Raw genomic sequence first — 25,442 nt, forward strand, 5'->3', positions numbered from 1 at the left:
TAGTGTCAGTCTTAGCCCTACATATATATATTTCAGCTCAAAATCACAAATATTCCCTCTTCCATACAGAAGTTCAGAATTCAGGCCAGGAGATGTTTTCAGGTTATAGAACAGAATAGAGTAGAATAGAATAGGATAGGATAGGATAGGATAGGATAGGATAGGATAGGATAGAATAGGATAGGACAGAATAGAATAGAATAGGGTAGGACAGAATAGAATAGGATAGGATAGAATAGGATAGAATAGAATAGAATAGAATAGAATAGAATAGAATAGAATAGAATAGAATAGAATAGGATAGAATAGAATAGACCAGACCAGACCAGACCAGGTTGGAAAAGACCTTTGAGATCATCAAGTCCAACCTATCATCCAACACCATCTAATCAACTAAACCATGGCACCAAGCACCCCATCCAGTCTCTTCCTAAACACCCCCAGTGGTGGTGACTCCACCACCTCCCTGGGCAGGAGATTCCAGTGGTCAATCATGCTTTCTATGAAGAACTTCTTCCTAACATCCAGCCTAAACCTCCCCTGGTGTAGCTTGAGACTGTGGCCTCTTGTTCTGGTGCTGGCTGCCTGGGAGAAGAGACCAGCCCCTGCCTGTCTACAACCTCCCTTCAGGTAGTTGTAGAGGGCAATAAGGTCTCCTTTGAGCCTCCTCTTCTCCAGGCTAAGCAACCCCAGCTCCCTCAGCCTCTCCTCATAGGGCTTGTGCTCCAAACCCCTTTAAAATATTATAATCTAGACCTTTTACAAAATTCAGATAAATAACAGCATGAAAGGATCACTCATGCCAGGAACCTATTGCACTGTTCAACAGGTGCAGGTAAGATACTCAACATAAATTAAATCTCATTTGTGCCAAGAGGTTGAATTGCTGAGGAATCACTTTATTGGTATGTGAAATATTTACTGTGTGTATCTGGACAGCTTCCCAGGAATTCTGATGAAACAGAACTAATGCACAGGGAAGAGAACAACATCATTTTTTCATAAGATTTGTGAAAATGGAAGCTTTGCTCCTCTCAGTGGCTTAGAAAGAATTTTGAAAACAATCTGACTTGTCCCTAAGAGTTTATCTGGAATAACTGTTTAAAAAAAAAAGATCATTTTAGGTAGAAAATTTTGTCTCCATTGAGTAAAGCTTCTGCTCTAGACATGAATATCCAAATTAGAATACACTTTCATCTAAATAACATTTTTCTTCACCCTATTTAGAAATTGGGTTTTTCCTATAGAAGGGTGAGAAACCAGTTTTGCTTTGGACCATTTCAGGTGCCCAAAAGAGAAGAGTGCTGTTGGGATAGCTTAAAATAGCACATGAACCTAAAAGCCAGTCACAAACATTTGGCTGGGAGTTACTTGCATGTGTCCTTTGAGTAAGAGCTGTGAGCTGTTTATTCTGCACATTGGCCACAGCAACCCCATGCAGTGCTACAGGCTGGGGTCAGAGTGGCTGGAGAGTGGCCAGGCAGAGAGGGCCCTGGGGTACTGGTCGATGGTAGGCTGAACATGAGCCTGCAGTGTGCCCAGGCAGCCAAGAGGGCCAATGGCATCCTGGCCTGCATCAGGAACAGTGTGGCCAGCAGGAGCAGGGAGGTCATTCTGCCCCTGTACACTGCACTGGTTAGGCCACACCTTGAGTCCTGTGTCCAGTTCTGGGCCCCTCAGTTTAGGAAGGATGTTGACTTGCTAGAACGTGTCCAGAGAAGGGCAACAAAGCTGGGGAGGGGTTTGGAGCACAGCCCTGTGAGGAGAGGCTGAGGGAGCTGGGGTTGCTTAGCCTCGAGAAGAGGAGGTTCAGGGGTGACCTTCTTGTTCTCTACAACTACCTGAAGGGAGGCTGTAGACAGGCAGGGGCTGGTCTCTTCTCCCAGGCAACCAGCACCAGAACAAGAGGAGACAGTCTCAAGCTGCACCAAGGGAGGTCCAGACTGGATGTTAGGAAGAAATTCTACACAGAGAGAGCGATTGCCAGTACTGGAAGATTTGCTTCCTTGATGAATTGTGAACGGCCCTGTTATGCTGCCCCAGGAACTCTGAGAAATACAACTGAAGGGGGACATGAAGTTCAGAGCTGTAGATACTTATATGGAAGTTCAGACAGTTCCACAGTTCAAGGCTAAACTGAACCAAGAGCAGGTGTCCAAAGCTCTTCATTAAACATATAAAGGTTCTCCTTATCTTCCCTATAATGCCTTTGGGGGTGCAAGGAGGAGGCAAAAAGAAAAGGCACACAGATTTTTAATGATGGGGTGGTTAATAGCTGGAACAATTCCCCACCTCATCCTTCTCCCTCCCCCACCCCTCAGATCAAGGCTTGATGCTTTCCTGAGGGATCTGCTGTTGTCACACACCAGCTACCAAGCTCAGCACTAAATTGAGGAGGTAAAATGCAATGGCTGTAATAGGAAGGTGCTCAAGCTACTTGATCAAAGAGTGGCTTCTACCCTTTCATTCAGTGACTCTATTAACTGAAGACAGGCAATATTCTAGAGGATTTTCAACAGTCCACTATTAGCTTGTGATTCATTAAAAACTGAGGCCTTAAGAGATGTAGCATTTGGTACATTTCTTGTCTTAAATGAGCTTAGAGAAACAGCTTATCAGTCTTCTAATTTATTATTAATATTCACTGAAATTTCAGAGAGAGTTGCACACTGGAGGCAAATAGCTCTCATATGTAATTGCTGAGATTAATTTGCAGTTATCAGTATATTAGGAATTTAGACTTTCACTACAAGCCTCCTTTTCATTAATTGCTACACTTGTTCTGTTTTATTTATCTAAGAAACTAAGTTAGAATTATGCATTTGGGTTCAAAACTCCATGTAGCTGAGAGTTCTGGATTTCAAGAGTAATAATCACATCCTTCAGACAGCACATTCTTACCTTTTGGGGAAAGGCACTCCTCAGGTGAGGATCACTGAATGCTGTCGCCTCAAAAGCCTCAAACTGCAAGGAAATTACATTACAAAACTGCAAAAAAAGAAGCCCTGAAGATGGAGGTAATGTTAAGGCCACAGGACAGTGATTTACAGTAAAATGTGTTAAAGAGATACTGCAGTTATTCAAACCCTAGGAATTATAAACCCTGGACATCCTTAGGCAAAGTGAAATTGAACGACGAGTCCAAATAAAGCAGAAAGAAATGAAGAGTGAAATACCTAAATAATAATTTAGCTTGGAGAAAAAAAATCTCTTCTAAACTCAAAGTAGAGAAAAGTCACCACATTTGTTTGCATAATGTGTGTGTGTGTGTGTGTGCTTGTGTTTAGCCTGCACATGCTTTAGAAGGTGATTCACACCTTTTCACTTGGGAGTGTGTAACTGAGAGTTCCTGAGAAAGCACTGTCTGCCCTGCAGGGAAGGGCAGAAAATACAACATGCCTTTAAAAATAATAATAATAATAAAAGAATAAATCTCTTATTCATAACCAAGTCCACAAATGTAGAACCATCTCAATATGAACTGGATGTTTTTGCCTGGTTACAGTCACCACAGTAACACTCATGTAGCTGTTGAAAAGCTCCTCTCCTGGAAAAATAAGAGGGGGGGGGGGGGAAAGATGAACATAAACCAGCATAAAATGGAAAGCAATCTACATACCAGAGAGCTGCAATGCATCACAGGAACCTCAGCAGTACCTTATGGACTCTGACAAGAAACAGGTCAGTACAAGGAGCACTCCAGAGGCTCTTTTGGCTGCAGGCTGGTGGCTCTACAAGTTCAGAGGGGAAAGACAGCTGGAGATTTAAGGCCTCTGTGCCAGGGGCGGTTGCACGGGGATGTGAGGACTGGAGACTCCCGAGCTGTCAGTAGGGCCCTTTCTCTCTGCCCCTCTGAGAACACGTACAGCTGGGCTGAAGGAGCACAGGCACCTTGTGTGAGGAGTCAGCCAGACCAGGCTCCGCCGCACTTCGTCCTGTGATGGGAACTCTCCTAATCCCTGACGCTACATCAAACCTTGTCTCTCCCAGAAGCAACGTAAAAAACGTTAAGCTGGTACTGGATCAAAACGGGATCCTGATGGCACATTAGGACAAGCACAGAAATGTCAGCACAGAGAGGCTACTAAATAGAAAGGACTCATCTGGCAAAAGGAGGTGGGAAAGGGTGTTTGTAGGTAGCATTCACTGCCTGTTTATGTAGCCTGGTAAGATACTCGCACTGACAAAGCTTAAACTCCCACCCCTTCAATACCATCAACAGCTGCACTTCCTCTGACTACAATGCTGACTACCATGTCCATAACCAAAATGCAAGTCTACTAATTACAGAGATATTGCTTGTAGTTGCCATAGGCAAACCTGATGGTGTGTGTTGCCCTCTGTGTGCACACAAACTAGAAAAACAGTTTATTACCCCAAACTTAAAGCACTGCCTTTCTGAATAAAAGATTCACATGATAAGAAGTTACCTGAGATCTGCTGTTTCCTGGTACAATAATCAGACTGCTCAATCTTAAACTGAATCAGTGGCCATCCCTGGTTTGTATTAATCTCTCAAAAGGGGGCATGGTCACGGAAGCCTTGTTTTGCCTAGGAAGGAAAAGAAGCTGAGCCTCTGTCCACTTCACACAAGAGTCTTCATAATGGCCCAATTTACTGACAAAACAAAACAAAAGAAGCAGTGAGCCTATTGCCCTAAATTTAATTGCATTTCGATCAGTTTTTGCTGGATTGGCAACTTCTCCTGGTCCTGATCATTGAATCACAGGCTGTGTTCCCACCTCCTGATGCCATGATATTCCTGCCTGAATCATGAAAAAGGAAAAGGAAAAAGAAAAGGAAAAGAAAAAGGAAAAGGAAAAGGAAAAGGAAAAGGAAAAGGAAAAGGAAAAGGAAAAGGAAAAGGAAAAGGAAAAGGAAAAGGAAAAGGAAAAGGAAAAGGAAAAGGAAAAGGAAAAGGAAAAGGAAAAGGGAAAAAGAAAAAGGAAAAGGGAAAAAGAAAAAGAAAAAGAAAAAGAAAAAGAAAAAGAAAAAGAAAAAAAGGAAAAAGAAAAAGAAAAAGAAAAAGAAAAAGAAAAAAAGAAAAAGAAAAAGAAAAAGAAAAAGAAAAAGAAAAAGAAAAAGAAAAAGGAAAAGGAAAAGGAAAAAAGAGATTCCTTTAAAAAGCCACAGGCTCTTCATTGTTTTGAGAAAACCAACAAAGAGCTTCAACCACTGTCAATTCTGGCCCACCACAGCATGTCTGAGACCCAAGAAGTTCCCAAACCAAGACTGCACATCACTCCTGCAGTGCTACTTGTTTTTCCAACATCAAAAGGGAAGGAACATATCAAACAGTAGCCATTCTTACTCCTGGGACTGCAGTGAGCTTTCTTGTTACTTGTTCCTTTGCTCAGAGATCTGCTCATCAGGCTTTCCCCCACAGGTATTTACATTTTTCCCTTTGCCATTGCTGATGGATAACTCTGTCAGAGTAGTTAAAAAAGGCATAGTTGGTATGAGTCAGCAAGAGAAGGTAACACTCATGGAGGACATGGAAATTCTTTCATGTTCTTCCCATCTTCTGAATAGTCTAGTTTTGGTTAGCCAAATGTCAGATGGTGCTTCAGAGACACAAGTAGGTGGGCTGAGGCATAACTTGCCACAGACAGGAATTTATTGCTCCACTTGCTGCTAGTCAAGAAGGCTCAGAGCTGGCACCCAGTTAAGAGGGCAAGAAAAACTCCAAGAAGCTGAGGAGAGAAACAGTGCCACTGAGGTTACAGTGCCTCACAATACATTTTGATTATAACTTCTGCTTTAAAAAAGTAACTTAATGAATTTTGTAAGTCAGGCCCACTCCTAGAGCCAGTGCTGAGCAGAGTGTTTAAATGATGATTTTTAATCAAGTAGAGGCTAAGCATGCATGTAGGGAACACATATACCAGAGATGCTGTAATGATCTCAGAAGATGATAAACTTAAATGCAGTTTAGATCTGCATAGTAATGAAGAGATGCCTACCTAGGCTTCGAGAAAACTCGATTTAAAAGAAATCAAGAAATGTCAGTTTAGTGCAGGGCAGAATTTCGTGATCCAATTACACAAAGTATTAAGCATCTCATCATAATTAAAGCATTTATGTCAATTATCTCACACTTCCCCCCCCCCCCCCCCCCCAATTTAGCACTAACTCTTTGCTTTATGGTAATTCTCCTGGGAGTAATTACTAACTTTCTATAGCAGTTAATCTGGGTAGCAAAAGAGCATGTAAACTCAGCCTTGCTCCCTCCATCACAGTGAACATCTTACCTAGAAATGTACTTCCCCACTCCTTGACATAATTTAAAATATGACACATGATCAATAATGTGAAACTATAGGAAACTTTCTCATATGATAATTCTATATTGATTTCAAACAGAAATAATTAAACTAACTGTTAAGACCAAGTTCATCAATACCGTTTGACTCCTTTGTTCCCCCACCTCCTGAGTAGGAAAAATCAATCAGGATCTCCTGGTTAGCATAACCAGTTTCCTGGAGCTATTGCACCACCCTGACAACACACTGAATAGCTATTTTACACCCTGTTGTTCTCTCCTTGCTTTCACATCCACCTGCACACATCCCCACAGCTCCAAATCAGCCCCTTCTCCTGCATCTCCTTTATTGCATTGTACAGTCCCAAGCCCCTCCGTCTCCATTCTCTTTTACGTGCTCGCTCAGTTTGCCTCTTCCTACACCATCAGGTTCCTTTGCAAAATAATGAATGCAATTTTAGGAAAGGCATATTCTATTTTTTCCCCAGATAATAGAGACAGAATGCCAAATTGTGTTAAATGCCAAGTCCCTTTTCACACTGATGACAGAATCACATCTGCGGATTAGCACCACTGCTCAGACTGTTACTTTAACAACAGGACTTCACTGCTAACTAGTTCTCTGCAAGGCAAAGCAGGCCCCTGGTAGAAAGTGAAATGGGAAAGCAAAGGAAAAAAAACTCCTGGGCTTCCTCTGAAAGCAAAGCAGCTTCTCTACAGGGATGGGTGGCTTTCATTTGGAAATTTTCTCCCTTAGTCTGGATTTCCTCAAGACCTGTGCCATAGCCGCAATAAAAGAGAACTTGCATGCATCTCAATTTCTCTTTCACTTTCAGTGACCCCACCACCGCCCTTACCATGCACCTGGCAACTTGGGCTGCCACCAAGAGCAGCTCCTGCACCCAAGTGGTGGGAGTGAGGAATCTCTTCTGTGGCAGAGACCCTAGCAATCCAGCAGTATGGGACAGGCCAGCAGGGAGGTATGCCACAGGTACGTGCCAGTGGAGAAGGGATTCTTTAAAGTTTCTTGACGAAGGTCACACAAAATGCTTATGGATTTAGTTGTGTTTAAGGGACACTGCACCATGTGTGTTGGCCCCAAATGGTACCCTGGTGATCCATTTCTGCAACAAGTGAGAAAATGCCTTAAAAAATGTATGCTGACAAGACTCAAATTTAATATATTCTGCAAAATGCACTCTTGTTTATGTGGAACAAGAGACTCAAAACATTAGCAGCAGTTGATGCTGAAGAAATGGCTGAGCACTGGAATTACAGCCAAAACCAGACACGCTTGGCATGGTGGGGTACAGCAGCCCTAGCAGATCCATTACTCCCCACTCAGCAGGGTTACAAACACTTCTTTACCGACAGAAATATTCATCCACAACATTGCTGAGATCTACTGGTGTCTGCATGTTGCAGGATTTTCCTGAGAGGAGTAGGAATTAGTGTGTGCCTACATTTGACAGTGTTATTTCAAGTGCAAGATAGGTCACAGAATGTTTTGATTTTTTTTTTCCTGGAGGTGCTTTTACCTGTTCCACAGCCATGAAACTTGATGGCCCAAGAAATAACTTCATACAAGTTGTTTGATTTTAAAACCAATGGGGTTTTTTATATGTATTTCCAAGGCTTATTTACAGTAAGTACAATCATTAACTCTGTTGGCTCCATGGGTGCAGATCAGCACACACATGTAACTCTCAAGTTAATGTGATTTTAAGCTTCTTACATAGTCCAAAACTCCAGGATTTGTCCCACTTGACATGGGTCTGACAGGTGTCACTGGAACAACAAATGTGTTAACAGATCATAGCCCCAAAAGTATTCATCAGTTCTGCACCCACACTTACCAAGCCTTCCTTCTAACAATTCACACTGTACATGTCACTGTAAACATGCTCATCTAACAGAGGCCTCCATCAAAGTTTAGCAGATTCTCCTAGATAGGTGAAACTTGATACACTGAACTGTGTAAAAGCATTTCCTTTTTGTCATGTTTAAAAAATAAAATGATGGCATGTCCTGGCTGCCATTCAAGTGCCAAATCTGAACCTCAGTGCATAAAGCCAGCTCCCATTAAAAGCAATGAGAGATAAAAGACACTGTTCACTTGGCCTTCATTAAGTGAAAAGAAACATGGAAAAGAAGGGAAAAGGAAGAAAAGGAAAAAAAGAAAAAAGGGCAGATTTCACTACAAGTTAACACAGCAACAGAGCCAGAGGTTGAACTTGGGAACCCTGCCAAACCTTCCCTACATGATTCTGACAACATCCACTGTGCAGAATTAAGGCAAACTAGGGGGAAGAGGCAGTGACATTACCTAGAAAGCAAAATGGATTAGAAATCAGTGACACTATAGTGGGTCAGTAATAGAGGATATGAGAAGAGAAAAAGAAAGATTATTGAGAATAACAGACAGAAAATACAGAAAGCTACCATCAGGAAGGAAGTAGGATATGTTGCAACAGCAAGCATAAATAAAAGGAGATGCACTGATGAGAGGCATCTTTCAGACATGTTAAACAGCTGATTGTCAAAATATTGTCAGTAAATACACAGACACCATGTTTGCCTCCACAGGTGTATTTACTATGGCATACAGTGGCCTGGGTGGTAGATCGATGTTGAGAGAAGACAACTCTTCTCTTAATTCCTCATCCTGCCTAGCTCCTTATCACATTTGCAGCTCCCTCAAAAACATTACCACAGAGTGCCAGTTACTGACTACACTTGGCAATACCCAAAAGGCAGCTCTGATCATGGACTTGAGACTTGCCGCCGGGCAGACTCGTCAAAAACACACCGCTGAAGTTGCTGGCACTTACAGCACAGAACAGAAAAGTGCTGTGACTGTCCCACAATCAGGCACCTCACAACTAGCAGCTGACCAGTGGGGTCCAGCAGAGCCAACCAACATAGCCCTGATTCCCAGGATAGAGACAGGTTGAGAGCAGGAGACTGGAACGGACACTTGGGACAAAAAAGAAGGGAATGTGGAAGACAGCAAGAACGGGTCTGTCCGACCTCCTGAGCTCTATCTGTCCTTTTTGAAATTACCAAGCACTCCAATAAACTGAAACATCACAACAGATGCTTTTCACTGCTGCTGGCTTATTTTGCATATGTTTGAACAAGGTCCAAACATATCTTTATCCTTAAAATACTAAAAACATTCTCCACAGGCTCCAGTTAAAACTATCTCCCAACCAAACCCATCTTTCTGACTTCCAAAACCCTTCCCTTTCAGAGCTCTGTGAAAATCAAAGCTGTTTGATGAGACTTTCTTTCCCCCAAGCAGCATTTATCAAGGCTTCATTTTTAAAATCTGTGGTGAAAAGGGACTGTTGTGTCCAGGGTTTAAAACAGGCCCTGGTTTCAGTGCTTGCACCTATGTGTCCCGGGAAGGACCACACAGAAGCCCTGCTGGTGGGACTGACAAAATTCATCCCTCTAAAGGCACCAGAAGAGATGGATCCGCACAGCAGAGGGATGAATTCACTTCTTCATATCCTGCAACAGCTCAACATTAGCACTAATCACATCAGAAGGAAAATTCACACAGAAAAGGTTTCTTTACTTTTTCATCCCTGGGCACCCAAGCCTTTGGCATTCCACCTCCCAGCCCCTGCTGTGGAAGGAGCCATCAACTGTCCACATCATCCACCTCTTGACAGCCACAGCCAGCTACAAGGATCTGCATCCCCGGAGGGCTGTGTCTCCCAAGGAAGGCGAAAGAGGCAGAGAAGGAGCATCATGAGCTGCGACCACAGATCTGCTCAATGTGGTAGATCTCCTTGGGACAGTCAGCAGACAGGACGAGAGGAGCATCCTCAGTTATCACAACATCATCCTCGATGCGCACACCAATGCCGCGAAACCTCTCCGGGGCACTCACATCATCCTCAGGGATATAGATGCCTGAAAAAAGAAGGGGAATAAACCCATACAGCACCCTGCAGAACAACATCTTTCCCTTACTGCCCCACCATGAGAGCAGGGCTGGATTTTCAGCAATCTGAGTGTGATCCCAACATGTTTTCAGTAAGGAAAGCCCCTCTCTTTTATCCCTCACTCATGGCCGATGGGAGGCAAAGGAAGAAAAGTGTCCCTCAGTGCCTACAGACACTAACATATTAACAAAAAGCTTCCACCATTACAGCTTGTCTTTCCACACTTCTTGCTCTCAATGCTATGTTCACAATGATGATTTTAACAATGTTCTGAATAGAGAGAAAGAGAAAAGAGCCAAGCATTAAATACCAAATTCCAGCTGACAGCTCCAAATCCACTGGCAAGCAGAAAGAAAGACTCATCACAAAATGCCCAACTTGCAAAGCTAAGTTATGGATGCCTGTAACTGCAGACTGCAAGGCTTGAGACACCACCAGGGACTGGCAGTAGTTCAGTCACAATAACGCAGGACACAGCACAAGTGAACTGACTCTGCTTCTCTGCACTGCAGTTGACCTGTACTGCTGCAGGTCAGACACTATCAGTTTGAGGTCTTCATTGCTCTGCTTTCTGCTGCACAGGCACTTTCTGAGAGCTTGCTCCCATCATTTGTTACCTTGGCTGTACCTGGAAGGGAAATACAGTACCGACTTTGGGTTGGGGATAACTTTAGGTTTTCCAACTCTGTAACCATTTTCAGTTTCACCAGAAAGGACCTGAATGCTTTGGTCCGAGGGACCAACTAACTACTGAAAGCAATACTGTTATCCTCAGTGCTGCATGCTTTTGTCCACCACTGGCTGCATATCTTTTTACCTGGTTCGATGGTTATCACCATGCCTGGCTGGAGCGGGAGCGATCGGGACATGTCTGGCGTGTCATGAACATCCATGCCCAAGTAATGGCCTACGTGATGTGGGCAGTACTTTCGAACAGCCTAGCAGAAGACAAAACAAGTGTCACAGAGGCAGTTAAAACATATCCCAGTCTCTTGTTCTAATAGAAAAGATGGGGAGAAGAGGCAGAATAGTTGTGTGTTTAACTAGTAATCTTACTGCCATGACTAAGTCATCAGGGGCTGCCTTCCATTTACCAGAGCTGGATGGCCCTCAAAACCCATCAGTACCAGGTGCCTGTTGTGAGACTTGCAGACTGCCTTTTCCCCCACTGAAAAGAATAGTCCAAGCCCTTCAGTGTGTCAGGCAAGACTTCAGTTTTCTGCTCACTGAGCTTTGCTGCCCTAACCCTTTATATTCTTTAAACATCCAAGTTCTGTGCTCCCAGCAGCAGGCCCTGACAACCAGCGGTAGCTGATAGAGCTGCTACATGGTGTGGCAAAAAGGTCTCCTATGCAGGACAGAGAGAATGCTGTGCCAGTTTCACTCAGCAGCTACAGCAGGATTTTAATCCACCTCTGCAGGGCACAGACACCACCTCCCCCTGCAGCATCCTAATACCCCTCCCTCCAGAGAGGAGATCCTTGACAGCAGGAATCCAAGAGCTAATTCCTCCTCTGTCTCACGCTCCTCACATTCACTGGGAAGGGAGCTGCGAGCGCTGGTCTCATCTGGCTGTGCTGCCGCCTGCCGAGAAGAGCTGGCGTGGTAGGCTCCCTTCATGTTCTGCACTGACACTTGTAGGACAACCAAATCGGGTAGAAATCTGTCCTGCTGCCAAAGGGGTGGTTCCAACACCTGGTTCCACCTTCTTTCTTGTATTGGCATCAGCAGTCATGCAGGTTTGCAGTGACTGGGACTGGATGAACTTCTCTAACCACAAGCCAATCCTATTTTACCTGCAGGTTCAGCTCTAAGGCAGACTAGTTTCCCAGCCTCCTTCACCAGGCAGCTCTGTGAATCCCAATACTGACACAAAATAGCACAAAACAGACAACAAGTAGGAGGACTGAGAAGAATGGGCTGCACCTCTTGGTAGCACTGCTGATTTATGTTGCTACACAGATCATGAAACTGTGACTAAGTGCCTGCAGCCAGCCCTGGACCCAGAATTCAGTGTTAGTGCCAATGTCCCTGTAGGTCCCTTCAGACTGCCTGTACTCTAAAGCTGCATCTACACTAACAAGTACTGTCCACCAACAGGAGTGGACCTGCAGAATGAAATAGCAAGTGCAGAGGAACACATCACAGAATCACACATGCAATCACAGCATTGTAGGGGTTGGAAGAGACCTCTGAAGATCAAGTCCAACCTCCTGCCAAGGCAGTTCACCTACAGAAAGTCACACAGGAATGCATCCAGGCAGGTTTTGATGCCTCCAGAGGTGGGGACTCCACCACCTCTCTGGACAGCATGTTCCAGTGCTCCATTATCCTTAAAGAAATTTCTCCTTATGATTAGATGGAAGTTATCACATTATGTGCATACAAGACTGAGGGGGTTACTTCACAGCAAACTGATCAAGTTTAGCCTTGTCTGAGACAAATCCAGTCCTGATACCAGCCCACAGCATGAATTCAAGCACAGTGCGTGGCAGCAGTTAGAAGATACACCTGAAAAGCACATTCCTGAGCCAAACTAGAGCCACTAACATAACCCGAGGGAAAAACAGTCAGGCTGAGTACCTTGAAGTAGTGGCTGTCAGTGACACTGCTCTTTAGGACCCCCAAGTCTTTCAGTTTCTGTCCAATAAGACTCAGCATGAGGCTGTAGATATTTTCTAGACTCATGCCTGGGGAGCAGAGGCTCAGGCAGGACTTCTGGATATCCAGGACAGCCTGGTATAGCTCTGCTTGGGGTTTGGTGAACCTGTAAATCATTGAGAAAAGGAACAAATGACATTTCTCACAACTAAGCCTCTACCTAGAACCTATTCTGGGGACAGATTCAGCTCAGCTTTGGAGCAGGGAAAGTCAGAAATGAAAGCGATTGGCTCCATATAAGAAGTGCCAGACAAGCATCACTGCAATATGCCAGTCAATACACTGAGGCAGGGGTTCTCAGCTGACAGCTTAACCCCAAAGTAAAGCAAGGCAAAGCTACTGCAGGAAAAAGAATGCACTTGAGCCAAAACATACCAGATTCAAAGACACAATCACAAGGACATCCCAGCAGCAAATTCAGAACTGACAGAGTTGTATGTACAGGTCAACTAAACTCCTGTTTGCTTACACACAATCTAAGTCAGTCACAGCTGAATGCACAAAACCCCTCCCTGCACTTTAAGCATGCTGCAACAGCTGAAAAAAGCAGTAACCACATATATCCATGCAGCAATGAATAAGGCAGCCAGATTAGTTTATATGATTTGATTACTCTGAAGAACCACAGAATGGTACATGTTGAAATTACTCACAAGGAATACACACATATATTAAACCCATCAATAATTTAAGAGCTTCTCAAAGTTCTTCAAAGCAGCCTTATCACAGCATACCTTCCATTGACGGGCCAGGTACGTGTGATGTCACTTACGTAGCAGGAAGACTCACATCCACCATCTAGCAAGACCAGTTCACCATCCTGGAGAATAACAGGAAAAATGCCCTATGAGACAGTCCAGCCATTGACTGGATTGATTTTTCTGTCTGAGAGCATGAAAGGAGATTATGTTATCTATTTTTGCAAAGCAGCTGCAGAGATGTGAATTCCTTTTGCAGACCAACACTGCAGGTGCAACTGTTTTAGAAGTAGGCTAATTCCAGTTGGATTGTTCCTCTGCATGGCAGTCTTTCTGTTATGCTTACCACTGATTTTCAAACACTTGAACTATTCTGTGCTCTAAGACATCAGTCCTATTTATACATGGATTGCTTACTCCAGCAAATTGAAGCAGTGACTCCTTTCACTAGAAATTCTCTGCTAGTGACTGAGATAGAAGAGTTCTGCAACAAAACCGTAAGATTTGTGAGCTACCCCCATGATCACTGCCAGCTCAAATTTAGCTTTGTCACAAGGTAGGAGGACCCAACCAAATCACCCCTCTGACAGTGCATCACTACTGTAAATGTAATTTTGAAGAGCTTGTACCATCTTCCCACCCTTTTGATTGCTCAAAGATATACTTCTGAATCTACCTGGTGATGAAGAAAAAGCTTTTGGAAGTGTGAACTTCCAATTCACTTCAGCAAGACTGTTCCATGTCAATTAAATCACTGACTGCACATCTTCCAGAAAGCCATGCCAAAAAGACAAAGGGCTAGGAATAAAACTGCTGCCTTGCCTTCCCTCTTTAAAGAGGCTGAAAACAAAGGGAGCAGCAAGATCTGTAAAAGGTTTGAATTAAACTCTCTAAGGATTTACACTACATGTACTCCAAGGCCTTTTATAGAGATCCACGACTGTGCCAGCAGCCATGATGTGGAATGACATAGCACATTAACAGAAAAAATAAGCAGCAAATGTAATTGCTAGCACTGCTTCCAGTGCTAGCTGCTACCATTTTGTACAGTGAAGTGCCACAAACACCTCACAGTAGATAAACAAGCAGTGAACAGATCTCACTTTCCCAGTGAATAGACAGAGCAGAAACTATTCCATTTAAAGGGTTGGGGTTTTTTAATCAGAACAGCTGAATCATTTGATTCTTTAAGTAAAACATGAGATTATAACACCTGCCCTCTTCCAAGCAATTAAACAAGCTAAGTAACAATTGATTGGCTAAGTCAATTCAGCCTGTGGTTTGATTGTCCAGTAAGTGCCTTATGTCATGCATCTTGTTCTCTTTCTTTAAAGCTGAGTCCACTAAGTGGTGGACTGAATAAAGCCCACATAAGGGCTTCAGGTGCCTTCCAAATTAGACACTTTGTTAGCCCATTTGGCAACAAGATCTATAGGAAGTGTCACACAAAGGAAGAGTCAAGTTTGTGGGTTTAACCTCCTACTTAACAGCTCTGAAAAAACCCAAGTGACAGTCATTTAGCTGAACAACTTTAACAGAAGCAACTGGAGCTACATGAGCACGCCTGACCTTGGATGACAGTACAACAAAGGAGGCTTCTTTCTGCCAAAAGCAGCCTGTCATATCTTTTGTATGTCTGTCTCTGCAGATCATTTCAAGGTCTGCTAGCATGCCAACTTCAAGAAAAGACAATGCTAGTGGGAAAGCTTCACCCTGCATTAAGGCAGAGGAAAAACACGCTTCTCTGAAAAATGAATCATGAGTGGAACAGTAAGGGAATACTGCTTCTGAAAATACTTATCTGAATCTAAAGGTGTATTGTTAGGAAAGCTGGAGAGCATTCAGTTCAATGTGAATTTTCAAATTAAGCCATCTAAGCCACCCCTCACCACTTAACACTAAGCCTTTCCCTCTGTGTTCCCCTTTTCTGCTTTGCTGGCCTACAGAATCCAAACTGCTTTTTGGATTGACAGCACCCAAAGGGTGGCTGTCAATGGGTCCATGTCCAAGTGGAGGCCAGTGACAAGTGGAGTCCCTCAGGGATCAGTACTGGGACCAGTCTTGTTTAACATCTTTGTCGGCGACATGGACAGCAGCATTGAGTGCACCCTCAGCAGGTCTGCTGACGATACCAAGCTGTGTGGTGCAGCAGACATGCTGAAGGGAAGGGATGTATCCAGAGGGACTTTAACAGGATTAAGAGGTGAGCCCATGACAGCCTCATGAGGTTCAATAAGACCGAAGGCAAGGTCCTGCATCTGGGTCAGGGCAATCCCAAGCACCAATAGTGGCTGGGCAGGGACTGGCTTGAGAGCAGCCCTGAAGAAAAGGACCTGGGGGTGCAGGTGGATGAGAAGCTCAACATGAGCCACCAGTGTGCACTTGCAGCCCAGAAAGCCAGTCACATCCTGGGCTGCATCAAGAGACGCATAGCCAGCAGGTCAAGGGAGGTGATTCTCCCCCTCTACTCCACTCTGGTGAGACCCCACCTGGAGTACTGCATCCAGTTCTGGAGCCCCTATTATAGGAAAGATCTGGAGGTGCTGGAACATGTCCAGAGAAGGGCCACGAGGATGATCAGAGGGCTGGAGCTCCTCTTCTATGAGGACAGACAGAGACAGTTGGGACTATTCAGTCTGGAGAAGAGAAGGCCCCAAGAAGACCTTATTGTGGCCTTCCAGTATCTGAAGAGGGCCTACAAGAAAGCTGGGGAGGGACTTTCTTGGGTGTCAGGTAGTGACAGGACTAGGGGGAATGGAGAAAAACCTAGAAATGGGTAGATTCAGATTGGATGTTAGGAAGAAACTCTTCACCATGAGGGTGGCGAGATGCTGGAACAGGTTGCCCAGGAGGTGGTGGAAGCCTCATCCATGGAGGTCTTTAAGGCCAGGCTAGATGCGGCTCTGAGCAACCTGATCTAGTGTGAGGTGTCCCTACCCCATAGCAGGGGGGTTGGAACTAGATGATCCTTGAGGTCCCTTCCAATCCTAACAATTCTATGATTCTATGATTCATGAAGGCAGGAATGCAGTAATGCACCTTATGCTGCAAAGCAAGGCCAAGCAATGCAAGAGATGGCAGAAGACATCTTCCGCCCCCCCAGCACCTTCACGCTGCCAGCTGCAGAGGACCTCTCTTTTGTGAGGTTAGTAACCCACAGAGCACTGCACATTGCTGCATGGAGTGGGAGCAGACATGCTCACTAAATGAAGTACTTGCAAGCTTGCATTCAAGTCCTCCCACTTCTTGAATAAACACTGCTGAGTTAGGCAGCAGTGTTGAGGAAACACTGCAGCAAGTGCAAAGAGGAGAAGAGGCTAGATGGAGTGAAGTTAGTCTGTCACTGACAGTAATTCTAACCAGGACAGGATTCCTTTCCCCTGTTCACTTGAAAATACTTATTTAAGTGTTTTGGTCTGTTCAGTCCAAACAAAGAGCAGCTTGGGGACTTCCATGGGAACAGTGTATCACAGCACTGCATTTTAAGTTACTGAACTGCATATGGTTTACCTTGATGAGCTGATTGTTCTTCACATAGTGCAAAGTGTTTGATCTGTTGCCACCAGCAACAACAGGGGGGTACGCCAAGATGTCAGCACCACGAGCTCGGCACTCAAATTCAAACTGGAATATCAATTTAGAGAGGAGGAGACCATTAGTGCTGACTCAGGTGATTAAGTGCCCTGGGGCTATTCTAGTTCATGTCTTACAACTATTTTCTTAATTTGTGTAACACAAAAGTAAAACTGGAAGGATAGACAACATCCACCCCCATCTGTCTCACCTCCAGCTACCACATACTCACCTTTGCATACAGAAAGGCTTCATCCACCGGGGATTTGCTTGCAAACATTGTCTCTATGAAAGCCTAGGAAAAAAGAACAACCTTTCAGTTAGCAAAGGAGCCTGAATTTAAGGGAAGTTTGGTTTTTTTACCTGCTGTCTTTTTAGGAAGGTCTAAAATCACCTGGCCCAGAACAAAGGACCAGAGGTAGCTGAAAATGCAGTCTTGTCAAGACTAGAATCAATTAAACTCTGTTTCCTGTGGCACTGTGTTTAGAAGAGGATTGATTCTAGTTTTTAAAAAAGGATTAGATGATTGAAGCTGATCCCAAGGGTTGGCATTTTACAAGCTGCCTCACCTGTGGAGTCTCTCAACTACAATAGGAGTGCCTTATGCAGCTTTTCTTTCAGAGAATGACAAGCTGTGCCTCTCTTTTCTATTTGGCTATCTATTGTGATAATAGTCACAAAACTGTAACAGCATTTCCAGCATCTTTCAGATTTGTTTAGAATTGGCCAACAAGTTCTAAAGGAGTTTTTGAAGGAGAAGGGAGAATACAGACACAGGCAGTGTGTTCACAAAAGCCCTGTTTCCTCAAAATCAACTGGATAAATGGGCAAGAAAATAGTGTGGGGAAGGAGAGGGAAAGGTGGGGAAAAACGTGAAGAGGCTACCCTTGCTCCTGAACAGATACTGCTTTTTCTCCAGGCTGGGAGAGAGTTAATTTTTCTCCTGATAGCTGGTACAGTTCTGTGTTTTGGATTTAGTGTGAGAATAATGTTGATAACACACTGATGTTTTAGTTGTTCCTAAGCAGCACTTATCCTAAGTGAAGCATTTCTCATTTTCCCATGCTGTACTAGCCAGGTGCACAAGAAGCCAGGAGGGAGCATGACCAGGACAGCTGACCCAAACTAATCAAAGGGATATTTCATACCATAAGATGTTCAGTAGATAAATATGGGGGGAGTTGGCTGGGAGGGTCAGCAGGTTGGTGAGCAACTGCATTGAACATCACTTATCTTTTCTTGGGTTTTATTTCTTTCTCTTTTTACTGTGATCATTTTCATTACTAATTATTATTATAGTTATTAAACTGTTCTTATCTCTACCCATGAGTTTTGATTCTCCTCCGCCCACAATCTGGGAGGAGTGAGCAAATGGCTGCACAGTGCTCAGTTGCTGGCTGGGGTTAAACCACAGTACTTAAAAGTCTACCAGCTGCTAGCTTGTCTTCGATGGAATTAGAGTCATTGGGAGAAGCTGGCAGTCCAAGCAGTCTTCTTGCTTCTCCTTGTGACGTGGAGGGAGCCGAGTCCAGCCAATGGTTGCAACAAAGCAGTTCAGTAACAGATTAGACCAAAGCTATCCATGCCACCTCACAAACAGCCCTCTCCCCTTTCTTCTTTAAAGGAATGTATTGGTTCATTTGGAGAGCTTACAATCCCTTACCTCTGCTGTCACTCGCCCAGCTATCTTCATCCTTTCAATCTCCGCAGGAGATTTGATCAGCCGAAGGTTTTGCACTAGGTGTCGGATGCCCTGGATATGGTTTTTGCTCCTAGCTTTTATCTCAGCCAGTGGCTGCATGTAGTCAGAGTGTAGCTCTGTGTGCACTGGTTTTCTCATGTCATACCAAACAACGTTTGACTCACCTGGAATACAAAACAAAAGCTGACACAGATGAAAATAAATGTAGAAATGTCCTCCTCATATTGAACAAACTCACTCCTGAACTAGACCTGTTGCTTTATTTGAGACATGAACTTCCCCTGACTCTGCATTTACAGGCCATATAGATGCTTTCCCTGTCACAGGACATTAGCAATCTCTTCAAAATCTGGAAGATTACCAATCAACAGCCTGCACAGCTGACAAATCCCCACTCCTATGCAAATCGACTTCCAAACCCGTACCATTCAGGCCCTGCAAATCACATCTCATCTCATTCTCCCTCCATTCTTTGTTACCTTTCAGCCTGGCCACCAAGTGCCTGAACTCCTCGATGGTGTAAGCTTCGTCCACTCCTGTGAGAGCAATTGCCCCATCCGTGCCTGATCTGGGCCCATCCCAGAGCTCTCTGCTTGGATCTCTCCGGGGCACAAAAAGTATGGATTTGTGGGAGGGCAGCGCCTTGCCAGGAATGCTCTGCAGCACCAGGATGCTGTCAGGCTCCTGGAACCCACAGAGGTACAGAAAGTTAGTGTCCTGGTGGAAAACATAGGGGATGTCATTGCTCATGTAGTACGTGGGGTTGGCCAGCAGAATCACTGTGTGTTCCAAGCCATCCCAGGCCTGGCTCTCTTTCTGGATCAATGCCATCAGCTTGTGGCGGCGAAGCGCATATTCCACTTGTGACAGTCCTGGGGTTACCTCTCCTACAAATACAAAACAGAACAGATCAAGAAATTCAAGGCACCCTGCATATTTTGCCTGATTCCTGCCTAACCCCTGATGCCTTTCATTGTGGCTCCTCAGTAGCCTTTCCGTGCTTTCCCATGCATCCCTTCAGCTCCCATCCCCCTACAGCACATCCTCACTCAAACTGCTCCTCCATCATGCAAAGCCAGCAATTTGTTTTAACAAATTGGATTTTCTGTTATGCATTTCTGTGCAAAAGCAGAAATCATAAAAACCTGGTAGATTTAGACATACATCCAAAACAGATGGATGCTTTCAGACAGATGTTTAAAAAAGGGGAAGGGGCAGAACAAACTGGACTTTGACTGCTGAAAACTGATGGGGTTTATAGTACCTGAACATTGAACAGAAGATTATCTCCTGAGGCACTGATTTCCTCAGATAAAGCTAGAATGTCTATTCAAATACACACTAAGTCAACTCATTAAGTAACTAGTTCTAAATCCCAAGGGGCAGTTTGAGTGTTGCAGATACTGGGAGATCAGGCAGAAACACAGGGGTTGCAGAGTCTAACCAGTCACAAGACTCCAGGCAGAAACAAACCACCAGCTGTAGGCTGGTGTCAGACTCTGAGAGAAGGAATTTTCTCCAGGGCAGATGTAGCTTTTCTCAACAATTAACACTTTGGATTTTTCCAAAGTTGGATACTATTACTTCTAATGACTCTAAACAAATGATCTCTTAAGATAAAAGTACATTTTAAATTGCTGCAGTGACAAAGGATATGAAGTAGAGCAACCAAGACACTCACCAAAACCGGACTGAAGCTGGAAGAACAACCAACAACAGACAAAGTATGTATGTTTAAAAACATGAGGCTGTGATTTCAACTAATACATAAACCTTAATCAATGCTTTGGCTGATATCCTCTTTTAACACAGGTTGCATTTTCATACAGCTAACTGTCCACTTTCATAATCTTTTCTTCCACTTTAATGTATTAGTAGTGGCAATTCTAGAATCAAAGTGGACATTTGACTTGTACTGTAAGTAGGTTCTTTCATGGGTGGCGTGGCGTGGGCTGGGCAAGTTCTACCCAGAATACTTTCCCCTCTAAAAAGAGGGTTTAAAAAAAAAATCATGTATGTGGTATTTGCATTTAACTTTACACCATACAACCCCAACACCTATTTGGTGTAAAAGGTGGTGGGGTTTAAGCAAAAAGCCAAACCCACAGAGTCTGGTTTACTCTGCAAAGCTAGAAATTACAGAGAACACAAAACCTGGTTTGTTGCGATCTGATCCCCCAGTTCTACAATGTTACGCTGTCAGTTCCTTATGCTCTGCTGCATTTCAGTCAGCTAACGACCACAACAGCCCAGTGAAGTTCAGAAGCTGCAGCAGGGTGGAACATGGGAACTGTGTTTTTCCCTTTGACTGCAATGTCTGGGAATTTTCCTTGCCCTAAAAGCACTTGCTTTTTAAACCAATAACCGAAATAAAACAATGTTGTATGATCTTAAGGAAAACACTTTATTAATGGAAAATGAATCTCCAGTGTTTCAGCTGTGAATACTTTCAAAGTGTCAGCCTCATTTCCAGTGAGCTGTTAATTAACCTGATCTAATATTGAAGTTAGCTCATCTTTGAGCAGAGTCATAGACTCATAGAATGGTTTAGGCAGGAAAGGACCTTAAAGATCATGTAGTTCCAAACTCCCTGCCATGGGCAAGGACACCTTCCACTAGACCAGGTTGCTCAAGGCCATCCAACCTGGCCTTGAACACCTTCATGGAGGGAGCATCCAAGACCTCCCTGGGCAACCTGTTCCAGACTCTCACCCCCTCACTGTGAAGAATTTCCTCCTAGTATCTGCCCTCCTCAAGCTTCAATCCATTCCCTCTTGTCCTAGCACTCCAGGCCCTTGTAAAAGTCCCTCCCCAGTTTTCTTGTAGGCCCCTTCAGGTACCCGAACACTGCCATAAGGTCTCCCCAAAGCCTCCTCTTCTCCAGGCTGAACAGCCCCAACTCTCTCAGCCTGCCTCCATAGGGCCAATTCTCCAGCCCTCTGATCATCTTTGTGGCCCTCCTCTGGACCCGCTCCAGCAGCTCCATGTCCCTCTTATGCTGCAGATACCAGAACTGGATGCAGTACTCCAGGTGGGGTCTCATGAGAGCAAAAGGGGAGAATCACCTCCCTAGTCCTGCCGGCTATACTTCTTTTGATGTATCCTAGGATACAGTTGGTCTTCTGGGCTGCAAGCAATCGTTGCTGTCTCATGTTGAGTTTATCATCAACTGACACCCCCAAGTCCTTCTTGAGACTGCTCAAGCCACTCCTTGCCCAGCCTATATTTGTCCTTGGGATTGCCCTGACCTAGGTGCAGAACCTTGCACTTGGCCTTGTTGAACTTCACAAGGTTGGCTTGGGCCCATGTTTCAAGCCTGTCCAAGTCCCTCTGGATGGCATCCCTTCCCTCCAGCATGTCACCTGCAAACTTGCTGAGGGTGCCTCAACTCCACTTTTCATGTTGCTGACAAAGATGTTAAACAGCACTGGTCCCAGTACCAATCCCTGAGGGACACCACTTGGCACTGGTGAGACTGACCGACCTACAGTTTCCAGGGTCTTCCTTTTTCCCCTTCTTAAGATTTGGGCTATATTTCCCCTTTTCCAGTCAGCAGGGACTTCACCAGATTACTGTGACTTTTTGAATACGATGGACAGTGGTTTGGCAACTTGATCACCCAGTTCCCTCAGGACCTGTGGATTGATATCATCAGGCCCCTTGGACTTGTGCACCTTCAGGTTCTTCAGATGCTCCTGAACCTGCTTTACACTTACTGTGGGACCAATAACTTCCTAAGTTCCTTCTGACCTGAATTATTCTACATTTAAATATGCAAGTATATACTTAGATATTAATCTGTTCTCTCTGTATACCTATCTAGGGATAAAGAACACAAACCCAGAATATTTTCCTGGGCATATCCTGGAATATATTTTTACTTCAAATTTCTTTTAGATTAATCATGATCCCCTCATACCCACATGCTCATTTTCATTAATCTCATAAAAGTTCACAACCTCATGTTCTCTGTCATCACCACCTTCTAACTTTATAGCCACAAGTTTCTTTCTTCTTTTCCTCACAACTTAAATACTCTTTTGCATGGGGTATATACTTTAGACAAGGGCTGTCCAACTCTCAGTATGTCTTCCCTGATCTCCTTTTCTAACATCTTTCTTCTGTGACCCACAAGACATTAGATACAAAGCAGTTCAGCTTGCACAAAGGACTCCTTCCTAATATAAATTGTATTGTATTTGCAGGACAATGAGCTCCTAAATATGCCACTGCCACCAAGCATTCCATAAGAAAAAGGTAAAAAGCTAACACATGAAGCCTATTTTTGGAATCAGTATCATCACAGACAAGGAAATTAAATACTGAACATAATTACTGTCTAATGAGGCTAATCCTAAACAGCTGAGATCATGGACAACTGTATGATGCAGCAAATCAATACTCTGTCCCAGACAGCTCAGAAAAAGAGAGGCAAGAAAGAGTAGCAATGATTGGCTTACGCAGGGCCTGAACCTAACCTGGTTTGAGAAGGTGTGGGTGTGTGAAAGGGCTGGGCTGGCCCAGATATCGGCTTGGAATCTTCTGCTGGGCAGGCTGGATGGAAAATCTTCGGAGAGCACATGACTCACAAACTAGAGAAAAAGAAATGCACCAGGTCAAGGTAAAACACCTTTCCAATTAGCAAGATGAAGAATTATACTTCAGACACCTAACTCAGTAGCATTCATTCACCTTGCATCACATAAATATCCCCCCTTCTCAATTTGTTGTGTACCAGAACAGCTTATGAAATGATGTGCACGACTCAACTAATGATCAGGTATTCATAAAACAGATTAATATGCTAAACCTAACAATCCAGCAAGAAAACTCAGAAAGCTATGCTGGTTTGCAGAGGCCTGATTTCTGTACTTGGTGTTTATGCTGCACTCAGAGCTCTTCCTGGCTCACTTCACTCAAACACTGCAGGGCTTGACATGCACTGTTTTCTGTAAGATTCCCTGTTGATGTATTTACTTGACAGTAGCATTAACTGAATTGAAAACAGTTCCTCAGAAGCATACAGTTATGTGTCCCTCTTCAAATCCACACACAGCCAAAGTAGACCACTTTGAAAGAGAATTACAAGCATGCATCTGGGAGCTGGGAGTGTGCATGATAAAAGATAAAATTATATCTGTCACAAACTTTACCAACTTTGGAATTCTTAGTCACAGCCTTTTGCAGCTAAAGAATTGCTTCTTCCTACAGACAAATAAGCACGTGGAAGAAGACAGCTTTTGCCTAGACACAATTAAACACATGGAAAGAGATAGTAATCAATCTCCTCACATCTACCAGCTGATGTTTTGGAATATGGTTCTCTATTATGCCACTTGCTATGTGCCTACGATAAAAGCAATTCATGTTGCTATAGCATGGTACTGGATTCTTAGACTAAAATTTAACCAACTCATCACTAGCACAAATAAGTACAACAAAAGCAAACCAGCTGCCTGCCTTTCAGGGAGCTGAGGCTCAGAGACAGCAGAATATACAGGCTGTGAGTTTTCTGTGGGAGCTAGTATTATTAGCCAGTAATTGAAGAGTACTTATGTATGACAAATGATAGTCATAACAAAGTATTCACTATGTAATGACTGCCGGCATTAACAGTCTGGAAGCCCAGGCAGTGAAATGTAATTACAGCTTTTTGTGAAGTTTTGAAAGTGTTTTCACCGTTTCTCTCCACCTACACTGGAGAAAAACACGATGGCTTACAACGAAACAAGTGAACACAACAAGCACTAAATAAAGCAGTATTCTGAAGACAGCAAGAAGCTTTCCATATCGTTGCTTTATTTTTCAAACAGGCTGTTCTTTCCTCGGATTGAACCGTGACTAGGGCTATAACTTAGCTTCCAGAGAGAGATGCCTTCCGGCACCTCTCGCACCTACAGCCCAACGGAGGCGAAGGCGGCCTCACAGCTCGCCCGCTCGCCTCTCAGCACCGCCACTGGGGCAGAAGGGCGGGCTCTAACCGGCAATAACACTTAGCGTGTCTCGGGCTGTCGGTTACCAGAGCCCTAATGTAGGAAGCAGATACAGGCGCGGGGCTGGACAGGACCCGGCATGACCGAGCTGGGCTACACCGGTGAAGTACGGCGCGTAGGGGGAATAGGAGTCTCTGACCTGGGAAGCCGCGCCAGCCCCTCACCGCCGCCACAAGCCTCCGAGCCGGAAGGCGCGACATGCCCGAAGGACACGGCAAGCGCGGGGTTCTCCAGCCCCCCACACCGGCCCCCCCCGTGCGTGGCAGGGCCTTCTCGCGCTGCGGCGCTAAGCGCTGACGCCATCAACGAGCACGGGCGCTAAGCACCGCCCACTTAGCTGCCAATGAGCGGCGCTACACCGGTTTAGGCGTCCGACAAGGCTGCCTGTCTCGCCGCAGTAGAGATGCGAAGAGGAACCCGGTCCTCAGCAGAACTCCGACAGTGCGGCGGGGGCGGGCAACAACACCAAGGAGAATAATGTTGCCGCTTCTGGCGGGACTGGGCCGCTCACCAGCCACCTTCCCTTCTAGAACGTTCCCGCCACTGCCCGGCAGCGGGGCGGGGCGCTAGGCCCTGGCGGGGGCGGGGTTCGGCTGG

At 44.6% G+C, this 25,442-nt stretch overlaps 1 protein-coding gene across 1 annotated transcript; it reads right to left on the bottom strand.

The window, feature by feature from the left end:
• Positions 1-7,947: 7,947 nt before the first annotated feature.
• Positions 7,948-25,071, bottom strand: XPNPEP3 (X-prolyl aminopeptidase 3). The gene is made up of 10 exons (XM_054167971.1): positions 24,985-25,071; positions 23,331-23,444; positions 19,332-19,739; positions 18,814-19,016; positions 17,383-17,445; positions 17,088-17,201; positions 13,614-13,699; positions 12,802-12,985; positions 11,036-11,156; positions 7,948-10,186 (listed from the first exon to the last, which is right to left on the bottom strand). The coding sequence occupies exons 1-10, from the start codon at positions 25,043-25,045 to the stop codon at positions 10,020-10,022; spliced, it is 1,521 nt and encodes a 506-aa protein (XP_054023946.1). The 5' UTR covers positions 25,046-25,071; the 3' UTR covers positions 7,948-10,019.
• Between the last annotated feature and the right edge of the window lie 371 nt (positions 25,072-25,442).

This window comes from Dryobates pubescens, chromosome 15, assembly GCF_014839835.1.
Source record: "Dryobates pubescens isolate bDryPub1 chromosome 15, bDryPub1.pri, whole genome shotgun sequence".
NCBI classification, from domain to species: Eukaryota; Metazoa; Chordata; class Aves; order Piciformes; family Picidae; genus Dryobates; species Dryobates pubescens.